The sequence below is a fragment of the Equus quagga genome, chromosome 4 (genome assembly GCF_021613505.1).
Source record: "Equus quagga isolate Etosha38 chromosome 4, UCLA_HA_Equagga_1.0, whole genome shotgun sequence".
Lineage (NCBI taxonomy): Eukaryota > Metazoa > Chordata > Mammalia > Perissodactyla > Equidae > Equus > Equus quagga.
This window is the reverse complement of record NC_060270.1, coordinates 23,456,640-23,472,956: the sequence shown is the minus strand read 5'-3', so window position 1 is coordinate 23,472,956 and position 16,317 is coordinate 23,456,640. Positions and strand designations below refer to the sequence as shown.

The following is a 16,317-nucleotide window of genomic DNA, read 5'->3' as shown; positions in this document are numbered from 1 at the left end:
GCACCCGCCTGCGTCTCTCTCCTTTGCCCTTGTCAGTCCCTTCGGAGCTAGGAGAGAGGGACAGAAACTGGAAGGGGCCACCACCCTCCACTCCCCCGGCCCCCACCTCCCATTGTCACCCTGGCTTCTGCCCTGTTTCTTTATCCTCTCCCCTCCTCCCCAAGAAAGGGCCTTATGGAAGACTGAGCCGAGAAGCCCCCCAGGTGGAGTTTCTCCTGGTTTGCCACAGACCAGTCATGCCACCTCTTCCCCTGTTCAGCTGCCCACATCTGGAATACTCCTGTCGGAAGGGAGAAGGGAATTCAAGTGAGTCCCGGTTGCTGCTGTTGGGGAACACCCAGTCTGATAGCGATAGCAAGCCCCTCACACTCTTCTCCCCACAGAAAACAGACTTGAGCACATTCAGAGCTACAAAAACATACAATGTGAATGGAACAGAAAGGGTAGAGAGAATGTGGAACAAAATAAGATCAGGGTGGAGAGGTAATAATCCAGGAAGTCTTCCTGGAGGAGGAGGACCTTTGGCTTAGTCTCTAAGGTAGTATCATATCCTACCAGGATTTCTGAGAGTGGCCCTGAGGTCAGCTAAATATCCAGTCTACCTGACTCCAGATCCACAACTTATACCCATATTGCCCAAGTGCCATTGCAATTTCCTGATAATCCTTTCCAACCTGTAGTTGCCTGCTGAGGGCAGAGGCTGACCCAAGAGGCTTGCTTCATTTTGCTGCAGAATTTCTTTCTTTCTTTTTTTTTAATCGTGCATATCACAGTTTTCTGAAAAACATCCAACTCGCAAAACCTCCACTTCTCCAGGGAGCGATTAAGTGTTTGCCTGTTGTGCAGAAATGAAGGGCTGCCTTTACTCTGTAGTGGAGGGATAATGAGCAATGATTTATTTCCCTTGGATTACGTACACACGTGTGCGCACACACGCTCCTCTGGGCCTTCTGTGAACCAGTCGCTAATGCACTATGGGGAGAAAGCACAGGCCCCACATTTCCCCTCATCTTTACCCCCATTGGCATGAAAGAGGGCAGGTCACCTGGGCACTGTTCCCCAGGCGTACCCTCCCCAGACCACTGCCCCTCCATCTAGAGGGCTGCGAGATCGGTCTCTCTGCCCGCCCAGTCCCCATCAAAGGCTTTGGCCTCACCTGGGAAGATCCTTCCTTGGGGATAGGGATGGACACTAACCACCCACCCTCTGTTTCTCCCGCCTCCATGGAGTCTTGTCTGAAAACTTGATTCTTCTTGTACAGAAGGGAGTTGAGGATTATTCATACATTCATTCAAATACTTCCAGATGCCGAGAAGAGCCTGGAGATCCAAGAAGCAAGATCTTCCCGGTCCCCCAGGGCAAACTACCGAGTGAGACACCCAGCAAGATGGGGGCTTTGATGGTAGTAAAGCAGAAGTCTGTGGGAGCCCCTCCCCCTGGCTTGGCGGAGTCAGGGAAGGCTTCTTGGAGGAGGCGGGGCGGGGATGGGGGTGACCAGGAGCCGTTCGTTCAAGGGAGAACAGAAGTGCAAAGGTTTGCAGGCTCTTGTGTGATAGGTCTGGAGAAGTGCACAGTGTTCTAATTTAGTGTGGCGGGGGTGGACAGTTTGAGGGGGAATGTAAAGATGAAGCATCAGTCTTTTGGTGGGTCACTAAATAATTAATGTGCCAGGCATTCGACTTGGGAGGACAGTGAGGCCAGAACCCGAAGGACTTCACAGGAGTTGAGACTTTTCCTGGGGGCAACTGGGAGCTATTTTAGGGTTCTGAGTTGGAAAGTGACATAACCAGATTTGCATTTTAGAAAGATCGCCCTGGTTGCCTTGTGGAAAGCAGACTGGAGGAGCAGGAGTGGAAGCCAGGCCAGTTAGGATGCTCTTGGCACCAGTCCAGGCAAGCGATGATGGCGGCTTGGCTGGGGGCTGGGGCGCAGAGGGCGAGATGGATGGACTTCAGAAACAATTTGGAGGCAGAACAGACAGGATTTGCCAGTGTGTTTGATGTGGCTGGTGGGGGTCTGGGAGAGGCAAGGATGATTACAGGTTTCCCTTTGGGCAGCTAGGGGGTGGGCGGGGCCCTTCTCTGAGGTAGGGAACGTAGCAGGAACAGTGACAACAGCCTCACTCCCTGTGTCCCCCGGCTGACTACTCACAGAGGTGGGCAGGTGGTGCCCACCTGCCTCGCTGGTCCGTGACTTCACCGTGACTGCAGCCCTTCCATTCTTGGGTCCGATGCTGGGGCAGCTGGGAGCCCCTGGCCCAAAAGTAACCAAGCGGCTGTCTCTCCTTCCACCAGATCTGAAGCCATGGATCTCTAACTTCACCTACCCTGGAGCCCGAGATTTCTCCCAGCTCGCTCTGGATCCCTCCAGGAACCAGCTCATCGTGGGAGCCAGGTAATGAGGTGCTGGAAGGTTGGGGCCAGGAGTGAGGGTGCTTAGAATTGAGTGGATAGGATGAGTCCACCGTGGGCAGACCCTCACCCTGGGCTCTGTTCCTCTCTGCCAAGCCCTGTCTGTCCCTCACAGAAGGAAGCATTTCTGGGGAAGTGGAGGTGGGAAGTGACCTCTAGACCTCCGGATCTCAGCAAGCCACATCCCTCAGTGGCTGGCGGTTACTGAGAGCAGGAAAGCCTGCTGGCCAGGACCTGCCTGGTTGGCGTGCTCCCCAGGAGCTCGGCGCAGAGAAGGTGCCCTGGAGCCCCCTGCTGGCCGGCTGGCCACCTGCACCTGGGACACGGGACACAGGCTTTGGGCTGCTTTTATGAAGGGCCTCACTTCCCTGTTGCCTGACCTCGGTTACCCCACTGTCCTGGTCCGGGATTCACAGGATAATATGCTCTAGGGAGGACTTGTGGAAACTCTATGGGGCAGGGTAGTAGGAGACAGTTCTCACAAAATCCTAGACCAGTTCTGGTGGGGAAGGGAGCTCAGAGATGGTCCACTGCAGCACCAGCAGCACCAGCAGCACCTGGGAACTTGTTTGAAATGCAGTTCTCGAGCTCCACCCCAGACTTGCCGGTCAGAAACTCTGGGAATGGGGCCTGCGACCTGCATGCGTTTTAGCAAGTCCTCCAGGTGAGCTCCGTGCACTCTGAGGTTTAGAATCGCTGGTCTAATCCACCTCCCTCAATTTAAACATGAAGAGGCAGGGGACAGAGAGGGGAAGGTGACCTTCTGAAGAACTCATAGCAAGATGACAACAGAGTATGGGGACTAGACCCCAGGCCTCCTAACCCCAGAGCTAGAGTTTTTCTGCCAGTCCATGTTATCAGCGCCAGCTACACTGGTTTTGCAGAAGCTCTCCCCCTAGAGGTCCTGAGTCAGCGGGTCTGGGGGTGGGGGAGGGTGGCCACTGGGTTGGGCACCTCCAGGCTACACTATGTAGCTGACCATCCCTGACCTCTGGGCTGTCCGGAGTGTCCCCACCCCCTCATTTGCTGTAGGAAAGGGAAGCAAGTCAAAGACAGAGCTCTGGACTAGGACGAGATGGTCTGCATCTTGTCCTGGGTGATCTTGACCTTGGACCCTCAGTTTCCTCATCTGTAAAGTCTGGGCTGCAGTCTCTGTGCTGCCAGCATCACCGGGCTCTTATGAAGCTGGGGCTGAATGCATTCTCTTTTTCTTTTGAAATTAACAAATTATTTTGCATCAGTGAGATGTGTTATGGTGGAACATTCAGAAGGTACAAAAGAGTATACAGTGAAAAAAAGGGCCCCCGCAACCCCTCCCACACCAAGCAGGACCCCTCCCTGGAGTCACGCCCTGTAGTGAGTTTGTGTGTCCTCCCAGAGGGAATCTGTACATAGGCAAGTATGCAAGAGTATGGACTTTATTTTCCCAGCCAACAGAATAATTGTTTTACTTTTTATTTGGAGATAATCGGAGCTTTCCGTGCAGTTGTCAGAAATAATACAGAGAGATCCAATCCGTATACCCTTCGCCCAGCTTTCCCCAATGGTAACATCCTGCATAACGATAGCACAACATTGCAATCAGGAAGCTGACATTGACTCAATACTTCTCACTTATTCAGATTCCACCAGCTTCACACACGCACTTTTTAAACTCCTGATGCTTTGCTCTGAAGCTTGTGGAAGCATTTTGAAAGCTGTCCTTCATTCTGCGCCTGCCACATGTCAGGCATTCTTTTATATACCACATTGTAGTAAAGCATCTAAACATGTAGTCAATCAGGCATGGAATAAACCATCCAGTCTTCACAGCAACTCAGGAAGTGGATTCTGTGATTGTCCTCGTTGAGTGGACCAGGAAGGTGAGGCTCAGAAGGATTAAGTTGCCTGCCTGTGGTCACACTGCTCTTTCCCATCCGCTCCTTCCCCCCACATAGGGGGAGGCACAGCTTTTCCTGGGTCCTTGAGCCTGGCTCTGCCCCCAGAATAGGGGGACAGTCATCATGGACTTGGTCCCTTCCACCCCGACAGCAAATGAAGTGGGTCCTCTGCTTCTTTCTTCTCCCGCTTTCTCTAGGTCACTTTCCTCCCCTCTTCTCTTCTGCCTGACGTTTCCCGCCCCTCTTCCTTCCGACCCCCCTGGGCCTCTGGAATTCAGGCTAGGGAAATTTGTTATTCATTTATACCCTGCCCTGTTCCATAAGGGCTTTAGGGCGGGTCAGGCTACAGAGATCTCTCTCTGTTCTCATCTCCCAGAAGAATAGACTGCAGTGTTGTGATGAATGGTTTTCGATGGGATAAAAATGAATAAAATGATGCAATGTTTCCCCTAATTTTTTAAAGCTGTGAGCAGACGCCTGTGTTACCTGAGCAGACAGCTGGGGCAGAGCCTAGAGTATGAACCAGAGCCCATCTGTCCCCAGGCCAGGAGGGTGGGGGTGGGGAAGCCCTGTGAGAGACCTAGGGAGGGGCAGGGCAGGGCAGGGGGCTGGGGAGGGACAGCAGAGGCCTGGAGCCAAGGTCATCGGTGAGGCCACCCAGCCTTAGGAGCAAAGAAGCTAAGTGGGGCCTGGGCCTGGAGCCAGAGCTGGGAAAGAGAAGTCTCTGCCTCAGGGGTCTCCTTCAGGCCTGGATTCATCCCGCGGGGCCCCTCCTCTTTCTGGCCCACTCCGCAACCTGTCCCGGCCTTTCTTGTCTCAGCACAGCTGAGGTAGGCCAGAACTTTCTAAAGCAATTATTCCCAAAAACTTCAGGAGCCAAAAGAGGAATGGCCAAAAGAAGATGTAATAAGGAAAGAAAATTCTTAGGGAAAACCAAGACTTTAGGTCTGCTTGATATTAATAGAGCCTCTTAACGTGCCCCACAGAGTTCCCCTGTCTCCGTGGCCCTGTGAAACAAGACAGGCACTGGTTTCTCCATTTCACAGATGCAGACACTGAGGCTCTCAGAAGGCCCCAGCAGGTGGCTGAGCTGTAATTCTCCTGGTCTCTAGCAGAGTCTACTCTGTGAACCTGCAGTCACTTTCGTGTGGCGCCCTGACTTGGTGGTTCTGCCACCCTCCAAGCCCAGGCATAGTGGCCTCGTGGCTCCAGAGTCCAGGCAAAGCAATGTCAGCATTGCCTGACACTGTGAGTGGCCGATATTCATAGTAGTATCATCATCATCATCATTATTATTATTTAAGTTTGTTTTTTTTAATTGACTTTATTTTTAGAGCAGTTTTAGGTTCACAGCAAACTTGATGGGAAGGTACAGAGATTTCTCATATACCCTTGGCCCCCACACATGCACAGCCTCCCCACCATCAACATCCCCCGCCTGGGTGGTACATTTGTGACAACTGATGAACCTGCATTGACACATCATTATCACCCAGTCTGTAGTTTCCAATAGGCTTCACTCTTGTTGGTGTACATTCTATGGGTTTGGGTAAACGTATAATGACATGCATCCACCATTACATTATCATACAGAATAATTTCAGTGCCTTGAAATTCCTCTGCGCTCGGCCTATTCACCCCTCCCTCTCCTGCCCCAACCCCGGGCAACCACTGATTCTTTTACTCTGTCCATAGTTTTGCCTTTTCCAGAATGTCACATAATTTGACATATATATATATATAGTCTTTTCAGATTGGCTTCTTTCACTTAGTAATATGTGTTTAAGTTTCTTCCATGTCTTTTCATGGCTTGATAGCTCATTCCTCTTTATTTTATTCCTTTTTATTCCTATCCAATATTCCATTGTCTGGATGTGCCACAGTTTATTTATCCACTCACCTACCGAAGGACATCTTGGTTGCTTCCAAGTTTTGGCAATTACGAATAAAGCTGCTATAAACATCTGTGCACAGGTTTTTGTGTGGACATAAGTGTCCTTATTTATGGTTTTTGAGCATCAGGCCAAGAGGATGAAAATGATGTTTGAGGAAGATGAGTCTGGCAGCCCTGTGCTGGCTGGGCAGCAGGGGAGAGGAATCGAGAGGTGGCAGAGGGGCACTTTGGACAAGAGGAGAGAGGGTGGTTCAGGAAGGTGGCTGTGGAAAGGTCAGATCCAGGGTCACTGATTACCGGAGGGACTGCAGGAGATGAGGAAGCAGACGGGACTCCAGGGGCCGTGGGCGTGGAACCTGGAGGGACGGCTGGCCTGTTTGAGGAGGAGAGTGGCTCAAGCTGGTAGGTGAGGGGCAGAGGAAGATGGCCCGTCTGGGTTCCTGCGAGAGCTCCATGAGGCTTTAAGTTGAACAGAAATGGGCTCCATGGCTGGGAAAGGTGCTGAGGGTTCCTCCCTGGGCCTGCCAGGAGGGCCAGGGAGCAGAGACTCCTGGGCTCCCGGAGTTGACAAGTCTGGCTTTTAATCTCAACTCCTTCACTTACTGTCTCTGTGACTTGGGCCATTTACCCAACCTGTTTCCTCACCTGTAAAATGGAGTTTTCTTTCTCCACGCCTGGGTTGCTGTTAGGATTAATGAGCTAGTGGAGGTAAAGCGCCCCCTGGGGGCCGGCCCCTGTAGGCCCTCTGCCGTCGGCACCGAGTCGTGGCACCCGTGAAACAGCTGCCAGGAAGCTGCTTCCTGGGGACCCCCTGGCAGAACCAGCTTGACTTACCATTTCCGTTTCTGTTTTCACAGGAACTACCTCTTCCGACTCAGCCTTGCCAATGTCTCCCTCCTCCAGGTACATTTGTTTCCCTTCCCTTCCCTGTAATTTCCCTGGTATCTGGGAGCCAGGGCTGGCAGCACAAAGGGGCAAGATTCGAATTGAGCCCCTAGGGTTGAAACGGGAGCCCCAGGCTCTTTCACTGGCCGTGGACCGACACCAGCTGTCGAGGTAACTGCTGGGAAGATAGTCGGAAGTGAGGGGGGTGGCCACGTAAACATGGAGGCACACGTGGGGCTCCTGCATTGTGCAGAGGAGCTGCTGAAGAAGGAGAAAAAGAGCACCAGAGCCGGGGTGACCGACTGTCCCCATTTGCCTGGGACCGAGGAGTCCAAGGATGCAGGCCTTTCAATGCTAAAACTGGGACAGTACTGGGCGAACTGGCACAGCTGGTCATTCTAAGTCCACAGGAGGGTCTCTGAGTTTGGGCCTCAAGGGAAAGGGTGTCCCCGGTTCCTTTCTCAGCTGGGCGACATGATCCCATCTGCCTCAGCGTCTTCTCTGAGCTGATTGATTTATTATCTGCTGCCAAGGAGGACTTCCCAAGCATAATTCCCTAAATGCTCTAGGAGGCATTTTCATGGGACTCCTTGATCCAGAACATTAATCCCAGATTGAGAAACAGATGCCAAACCATCTCTGCAGAGGCCGAACATTCTAGAGAAAGGAAGGCCATGTCTTCTTCACTGAGGGGAGAGCCTCAGTTCTCATGTCTAGGAGGCTTGCTGGCCTCCCAGTGATCAAGCATTCAATGAGCACTGACTGTGTACCAGAACTGAGCTGGGAGTGGAGGGGCTGTGAGACAAGCAGAGTCTCCGACCTCCAGGGCTTACAGTCCTGCATAGCCAGGAAGAGATGACGAGTGATCATATGGCCTAATTACAGAACGTTCGAGGAGTTAGTCTAGTGTTGGGCTGTTTGGTACAGGGTTTCACTATAAAGGGCAGTTGGGGAAGGGGAGACATCCTTGGTGAGCTGGTGTGACATCCTGGTCTGGTTTCTTCTAGCTGCCCCTGGGTCTACACCCCCAGGGGCCATTGCAGCTGGTTGCAGAGAGGAGGTATAGGGAGCAGAAAAGGCATGACCGTTGGACAGGAGGGGCTGGGAGGAACTAGGTCAAATTGAAAGGAAATGCCATTCATCCATTTATCACTCCATCTATCCTCTGTCCATACTCCTACCAGCCAACCTGCCCATCCATCCATCTACCCTCCCACCCAAGAAACATTTATTGAATATCTGCTAAAGGCCTAGGCATGGTACTAGGCATTTGAGATCCAAAGGTGAATCAGGCTGTCCCTTGCCTCAAGGAGCAAGCATATAAGAGGTCACAAATGATTCCCTTTCCTGGATGGGAACCATGTGGCATGTTCCTGGGGCCTGGGCTGGAGCAAGGCAGAGGAAGTCCCCAGAGGCAGCATCCTGTGGCCTGCCAGTTCAGTCATAAGCAGCCCATCCAGAGCCTAGTTTCCAAGTGGCATCCACAGAAAATGAAGCCAAGATGCGAAACCCAGCAGGTCAGGGCCTGGGGGCAGCCAGTGCAGAGACAGATCAAAATGAGTGGGAGGAAGTGGATCCAGGGTCCTGCCCTGAGCTCAGGCAGTTGGCTTTTTGTTAGGTTCCCATGGTCTGAAAATGAAGGTTTTCTGGGAGCAGCGAAGTGTCCAAAGGAAGGAAAGAGAGACAGATGCACAAGAGTAATGGGAGGGCTGCGGGAAGCACACAGGGAGAGGTGCGTGCGCGTGCAGTGGCGGCCCAGAGACAGGAGGAACCCACTGGGCTCTGCAGGGTCTGCAACGGCTTCCCAGAGAGCTGCCCTTGGGTTGGAGCTTGAAGGATGGAGGTTTGCCAGGCAATTAAGGAGGAGATATAGAGGTGTGAAATAGTGTGGAGCACCGAGGGGCCCAGTGCGGCGGAATCACAGGGTCTGAGTAGGATAAGTGTAGGGAATGAGGCCTGGGAAGAGAGAGAGGGCACATCACAGAGGGTCTCCACTGCTGAGCAGAGGCATCCATATTTTATTTTGAAGGCAATGGGGACTCATTAAAGGGTTTCGAGCAGAGAAGCGTCATAAGCAGTTGTGGTGTTTAGATCACCTGGCCCAGTGCAGAGAATGGATTAGTGGAGGAGCCAGGCAGGAGACAGCTGCAATAGTCCAGGTGAGTGATGGCCAGAATGAATTAAGGCCGTGGAGTAGGGATGGAGAGAAGAGAGGGGAGGAGATCTTCAGGCAGCAGAATCACACAGGGTCACAGCATCACACGGCGCCAGGGAGCACCAGGCACATTGTCTGCTGTATGAAGGTGATCCCTGGAGTTGGGGAAGTTGGCAGCCCTGGCGTGCTTAGCTAGGGCTTGGACCACAGTGGTCCATCTAGGTTTCTGGCCCACACAGCTAGGTAGTATAACTCAGGATGGGAATGGAGCTAGCCTGACTCTAGGCAGTAGATCTCCTTTGGCCGCCCACTAGAATCACCAGGGGATCTCTAAAAAATGCTGATGCCAGGTCACATCCTCAGATTCTGACTTAATTGGTCTGGGGTACAGCCAGGCACTGGGATTTTAGAAGCTCCCAAGTGATTCTAATGCGCAGCCAAATGCTGCTCTAGGATGTCAAGAGGCCTTTTCTGTAGATGATGCCCAACTGGTTTGGCTTGCCCATGTGTCACTGAGAGCTGGCCTGCAGGTATGGGTCCCATCCCTTATCAGATGTTAGGTCCCACACCTTATCAGATGTTATGTCCCATCCATTATCAGATGTTAGGTCCCACACCTTATCTGATGTTAGATCCTACACTTTATCAGATGTTGGATCCCATCTCTTATCAGATGTTAGGTCCCATCCCTTATCAGATGTTGGGTCTCCTACCTTATTAGATGTTAGAACTCTCTGGCTTTATGATGAGTCAGCATCTGGTTCATCCAGCTCGGTGTTGACCTGGTCTCAGTCACGGGAAAATAACTTATGCGAGCCCCTTAACTTGCCCTTGGGACAGGGTCTCAGCTTCAGGGGCTTCTCTGGAGGGCCCTGCAAACCAGCCACAGTTGCACCAGAAATTGGTTTCAGTGCCTTCCCAGAGTGTCTCTTTGGGGCCTGACCTCGGGAATTCAGACTTGATTCAGTGACAGAACTGAGAGAAATAAATACATTTCCTGTTCATTTCCCCACCATTGTGGGTACCATCTGGCTACAGAGAGGGGAGAACGAGAGAGAAGTTGGAGTGGGCCATCCAGCATCCCCTCGACTAGGCTGGCAGCAGACCTTGGCCTCTGGTCACCTGGTCTGTTGTCTGACCCAGTGAGAAAGCCCTGACTTTCGGCTGTAAAAACCCGGCTTCAGCACACGCCCCGCCACTGCGCTATTGGGGCTTTGGGTCTCCCCTCACAACCTTTCAGTCTTCAGCATCTGTTATCACAAGTGTCTCACGGCAACCAAGTACTAAAAATGAGCTGCACCACTTTGCAACAAGAGGAGGCAGGGGCAAGGCTCCCCAGCCCAGCTTCCATTAGCTCCGTACTGCCCGGGGTACCAGGGTTGTAACTCTCCATTCCAGGCAACTGATCCTCCGATGTGGCCCCAGGGTATGATTTAACCAAACTTAAAATGCAGTGCTTTATTGATAGTTTAAATAATTAACATCATCCCTTAAAGAAAAGTCTAAAAGCAAACAGTTTATGCAAACCAGTGTCCATTAAAAGGACTTCTAAGTACCTAACCTCTGTTAAACAATTTATGTGAACTACTATTCCTTAAGGAAAATCAAAATACCCAGCCTCTCTCCCAGTTCTCCAGGCACTGAAGGGAGGGGAGATGCAGGTAGCAGCAGAGTGCGTGTGTGTGCACTTGCACATGCCTGGGGAGAAGGAGGGGAAATCAAGTGAGCTCATCTGTCATGGGAATTTATTAGTGAAACTTAATAAACTGGTTTGGGAAAGAAAAGGTGGCAAGTGGCCAACCGTGTCCGGGGCTGCTGTGTGATGCACTGACTTGGATTCAGCAGTGAGGACCTCACGAGTGACCCTTGCCAGAGCAGTTCCAGGGTATGATGTGGCTGGAGGCCTAATTGCAATGGATTTATGATCTTGGGCTGCCAGATGTCCTGCAAGTGCAGAAATGGGGACCGTTCTGCACACATGCATCAGGACGCATATGGTGCTTTGTTTGGGCCCGGACAGACGGTGAGGCTGATTCCTGAGCTCTCTTCTCACTATCTCCACCTTCTCTAAGCTAGAGTCTGGCAACTCTAGGGTTGTTTGAAATCTAAACTCTGCTGAGTGGTAGACTTAAAGCTCAGAAGATGTTTTAATGTTCAGCCGTCGTCTCTGGTGTCCAGGGGAGTTGCTCAGTCTACAGGAGATTATCCAGTTCCTGGCTGCTCTCTCCCACAGCAGACAACCATGCAGTCACTCTGTTGCTAGAGATCGCCATCCTGGAATTTCTGGGACAGTCCCAGTTTAAAGCATTATGTGTGGCAGATTGATCATATATGTCTATCTCTACTCCTTCACAAAAGCCCTCTAAAAGGACAGTGAGTACATTTTAAAAGGTACAGATCCACAATGACAGAGAGAACAAAAGAGATGTCAGTGGAGAGGAGATTAAAGGCATTCTGGGGAGATAGAAAGTGAATGGAGCAATCATAACTGACTTACAGAGCAGAACAGTTTATAGAGGGAGATGAGGCAGAGAAGCGAGCCAGCTCCCCAGAAGGGCTCAGAAATTCTGGTGTCAGGCATTGTGGAATGTAAGGATGAGGTTCAAGCCTAAAGGGGGGAATGGTTGACATTCTCTAAATTGTGGGGTTGGAACCCAGGTCTCCTATTCCATCTCACACAGCACTCTCTCCCTCCATCTTACCCCTCCCCCAACAAAGGAGACTAAGACCCTTTCTCCAGAGACCCAGCTGGTGAGGCTCCAAATTTGGGGGCTCCAGGAAAGGTAAAGGGCACTAAATGGGCTGTGGGGCTAGAACAAAGAGGTCAAATGAAAGTCTACTTTCTGGATGCCCCCTGCCCTACTCCCAGGCAGGAGACTGGAGGAGTTCTTGCTGGAGAAACTCAATGGCTCCAGAGACCAAACTTCTAGAATATGACATAGAGGGGTCTCCCAATGATAAAGGCACACCCCCGGCACGCTAAAAGAAGTCCACCAGTCTATAAAAACCCTGCCCATGGAGTTCCCAATTATCTGTTTAGTCCTTTACTCTTAAAGCAAGCAAACAAACAAAAACACTTTTTTATCACATAAAATTTCATACACACACAATAGTAGAGAATATAGTACAATGAACCCAGTGTTCTCAACAGCAACTTAAAGGCTTAACAATTATCAGCTCATGGTCAATCATATTTTATCTCTATCCTCCATTTCCCTGCCCTTGATTATTTTGAAGCAAATCTCAGACATATCTTGCCATCATAAATATCTCAGTGTACGTTTCTAAATAATAAAGATTATTTTTATATTAAAAAAAACCCAAAATGAACAATTTCGTATCACTAAATATCCAATCAATGTTTAAGTTTCCCCAATTGTCCTATAAAATTTTTAAATAGTTTTGGTTGTTTGAGTCAGGATCCAAATAAGGACCATACTTTACAATTTGTTGATAAGTCTTTTAAGCTTTTGTTAAACAATGTTTCCTTTCTTTCTCTCTGTGCAATTTATTTATTGAAGAAACCTGGTGGTTTGTCCTATAGAGTTTCCCACAGTCTGGATTTTGCTGATTGCAATCTAGATGGTATAACTTAACGCTCTTCTATTCCCTGTATCATCTGTAAATTGATTGTTATATCTAAAGACTTTATTCAGTTTAGATTCTGAGAAGATTATTTCATGGGTATTCTTGTGTACTCTCTTTAGGGGATACATGCTGTCTGATTTTCTCTACTTTCTTTGATGTTAGCAGCCACTGATTATCGTTTCCTAGATCTATTAATTCTTAGGTGTTAAAATATATTAGCTAGACTACTACAAAAAGAAACTTCTCTTCTATTCTCTGGTTACCCAGTGATGCAGTCATATAGGAAAGGCAGGATAAATGTTGGCTACTCTGTCTTTATATATTCACCAGTTTTCAAATAATAAGCTGGTTTGCGAGTATCTGTCAATGATGATCAATTAATTTTATTCTTTTATTATTATTATCATTACAGACTCATGGCCTTAAACATTGTTGATGAGTTTCAGTCCATTGTAGTTATCTTTCATGACTATCCCGTCTTTCGCCAGTAGGAGGCCCCTTCAGGTTGGCTCCTGGGTCCTCTGACACGGCCCTTGTCTTTGATTGCATCCTTGCTATTTGGTGTGAGGAGATGTTCCAGACTCACTTTGTACATTTGCTGCCCAGACCTGGAATCAGCCATTTCTCCAAGAAGCCTTGGTTCTGGTCAGCAGAAAATGGTTAGTGATTTTTTAGAAAACATGAACAAATGGCCCAAAATCACCTGACATTTGAGGAAACCCTCTAAAGTGAAAGAGAAAGACCAAAACAAACAGGCAAACAGAATTAAAGAAGCTGTAAGAAACAGGGACAATGCAAGAAAAACAAGAACACATTTAAAAAAATTATTTAGAAAAACTGATTAGTATCTTCTGACATGTAAAAATATTTTTATTTATAAAACAATAGGAGCTGGCCCAGTGGCACAGCGGTTAAGTTTGCACATTCCACTTCAGCAGCCCAGGGTTCGCTGGTTCAGATCCCGGGACATGGCACCGCTTGGCACACCATGCTGTGGTAGGCATCCCACATATAAAATAGAGGAAGATGGGCACGGATCTTAGCTCAGGGCCAGTCTTCCTCAGCAAAAAGAGGAGGATTGGCAGCAGTTAGCTCAGGGCTAATCTTCCTCAAAAAAAAATTAAAAATACAAAATTCAGGGGCCACCCCCATGGCTGAGTAGTTAAGTTCACGCACTCTGCTTCAGTGGCCCAGGGTTTCACCAGTTCAGATCCTGGGTGCCGACATGGCACCACTCATCAAGCCATGGTGAGGTGGTGTCCCACATGCCACAACTAGAAGGACCCACAACTAGAATATTCAACTCTGTACTGGGGGGTTAGGAGGAGAAGAAGAAGAAAGAAAAAAAAAGATTGGCAATAGATGTTAGCTCAGGGTCACTCTTTACCAAAATAAAAACAAGAAAACAAAAATATAAAAATCAGAAATGTGATTGGGGAAATAAAAGTTGAATTGAAGAAATAAATTGAAGAAAAATCTCCCAGAAATTAGAACAAAACCAAAAAACAAGAAATGAAAAATAGGGAGAAGTATCAGAAAACCAGAGGATCGATATACAAGGGCCAACAGTGGGTTGGATCAAGAATAAGAGTTACAAAAAGGAGAACAGAGGAAAAGGTGAGGAAGAAATTAAAGACAAAAATAACATAAGAAAGGTTGCCAAAACAGAGGGTGCATCTTCTCTGAAAGGGTTGACTGGGTTCCCAACAGACCTACACTAAGACACATCAGTGTGAAATTCAGGATTCTGCTATTAAAGAGAAGATCCTAAAGCTTCTAGAGTCTAAAGAAGAAAAGAAAATGGCCCCTACAAAGGATGGGGAATAAGAATGTCATCAGACTGCTCAACAGCAACAATGGAACCTAGAAGACAGTGGAGGCATAAATGCCTTTAAAATTCTGAGTGAAAATTATGATCAACCTAGAATTCTCTATCAAAACTATCAATCAAGTATGAAGATAGAGTGGATCAGACATCCAAGAATTTTTAAACATTGATCTACCGTGTTCCATTTCTTAGGAAGTTACTGGAGATGTGTTCCACCAAAATAAACAAGTAAATCAAGAAAGAGGGAAACATGAAATTTAGTGAACGGGAGAAGAGAGGAGGTAAGTTCCAGGTTAATATGCAAGCAGGAGGCCTCAAGAACAACAGTCCGTACTGGGGCAGAGGGAAGAGGATGGGAACTAACATTATCTGGACCATTTGTGTGGATAGTTAGCAAGTGATGCTACGAGGGATTTGTAACACTTGTTGGGCATTTGGGGAAAGTTAGTGATAGGTACATTGCAAAACAAGCAAACGTAGAAAATCAAGACAATTATTCAGTCCAGGAAAAACATAAAGTTGGTCAAGAAAGGAAACCTCATCAGACGAGGCATATTTCATTGATTCTCAGATATACGTTTTTACATTTAACAAGCCTGAAATCAGGCCGTGTCTTTCTGTGGAAGGATCTTACAGTCACTGTCAGCCAGGCTGCATTCCTGATGGAGTTGTCATTGCCTGTGTGGGTGTGAGGTTGGTCATTATTCCCGGTGATCTGACCCGACAACAGCAATCCATTAACATTTCAGTCCACAAACCATTGTAGGATTGAATGAGGAGGGAATATGAGTCCTACTTTGTCAGAAAACCTTCTGTGGACACCTTCTGGCAAGATCAAGAAAGTGCCAGCATCCATACTTGCAGAATGGGGTCAGTAGCTTGGAAGAAAATTCTGGAGACCAGAGTGGAATACTCTGTAAGAACTGCTGCATCACTGACACCCTGAGTGGCTCAAAGAATGATACTCTAAAACAAGCAAGCAAACAAACAAAACCACAAAAAATGAGCACTGACAACTCTGAATAGGAAAGTGATTCAGAAGAGATGAACTCTGAATTCAAAGAAGGTTTAAGAATACTTAATTAATTTTGCTTACATTTTTCTTTTCTGTATGCGCAAGATTGATATATAATAAAAAATGTGTGTCTAGATAAGAGCACTTTCAATAAGTTACATTAAAAATTTAAGTAATAAAAGAGTTTGGCAGCCTATTTTCTTTCTTAGTGGTTCATATTACAATCAATGCTGTCTTACACTCAGTGAAATCTGGGGTACTATGAACAATTTTTACATATTCATAATAATGTAAATACCAATGTTGACTTTAATTTAAAATATTAAACAATTATATTAAAATAATAAACAGTATGACATAAATATAACAGGAGGATGAGGAGGAGGAGAGTGTGCCTGCTTTGGGGTGGGAGAGAATGGGGATGGGTAAGTGGGAAAAACCTTCACCTCCATAACAGAAAGTCAGAAAATGAGCTCTGAGATTGATATATATTTTTGAAAAATTGGATTCAACATATATAGAGAAACAGCTAAAAGAGCTGAAAGTGGTTGTCCTTGGGAAATGGGGTTGTGGTGCGAGAGGAGTGGGTTGCTGGCTTTTTTTCATACTATTTAACTTTTTCGACTCTGTACACCATTACTTTGAAAAAATCATTTTTAAG

General features: G+C 48.1%; 1 protein-coding gene across 6 annotated transcripts in view; it reads left to right on the top strand.

Moving 5' to 3' along the window:
- SEMA5B (semaphorin 5B) overlaps positions 1 to 16,317 on the top strand; it is a 116,497-nt gene that overhangs the window by 79,171 nt on the left and 21,009 nt on the right. For all 6 annotated transcript variants that reach the window (XM_046659717.1, XM_046659718.1, XM_046659719.1 and 3 more), the window contains 2 exons: positions 2,295 to 2,394; positions 7,043 to 7,088. In XM_046659717.1, the coding sequence (XP_046515673.1) occupies positions 2,295 to 2,394; positions 7,043 to 7,088 (146 nt within the window). The remainder of the gene's footprint in view (positions 1 to 2,294; positions 2,395 to 7,042; positions 7,089 to 16,317) is intronic.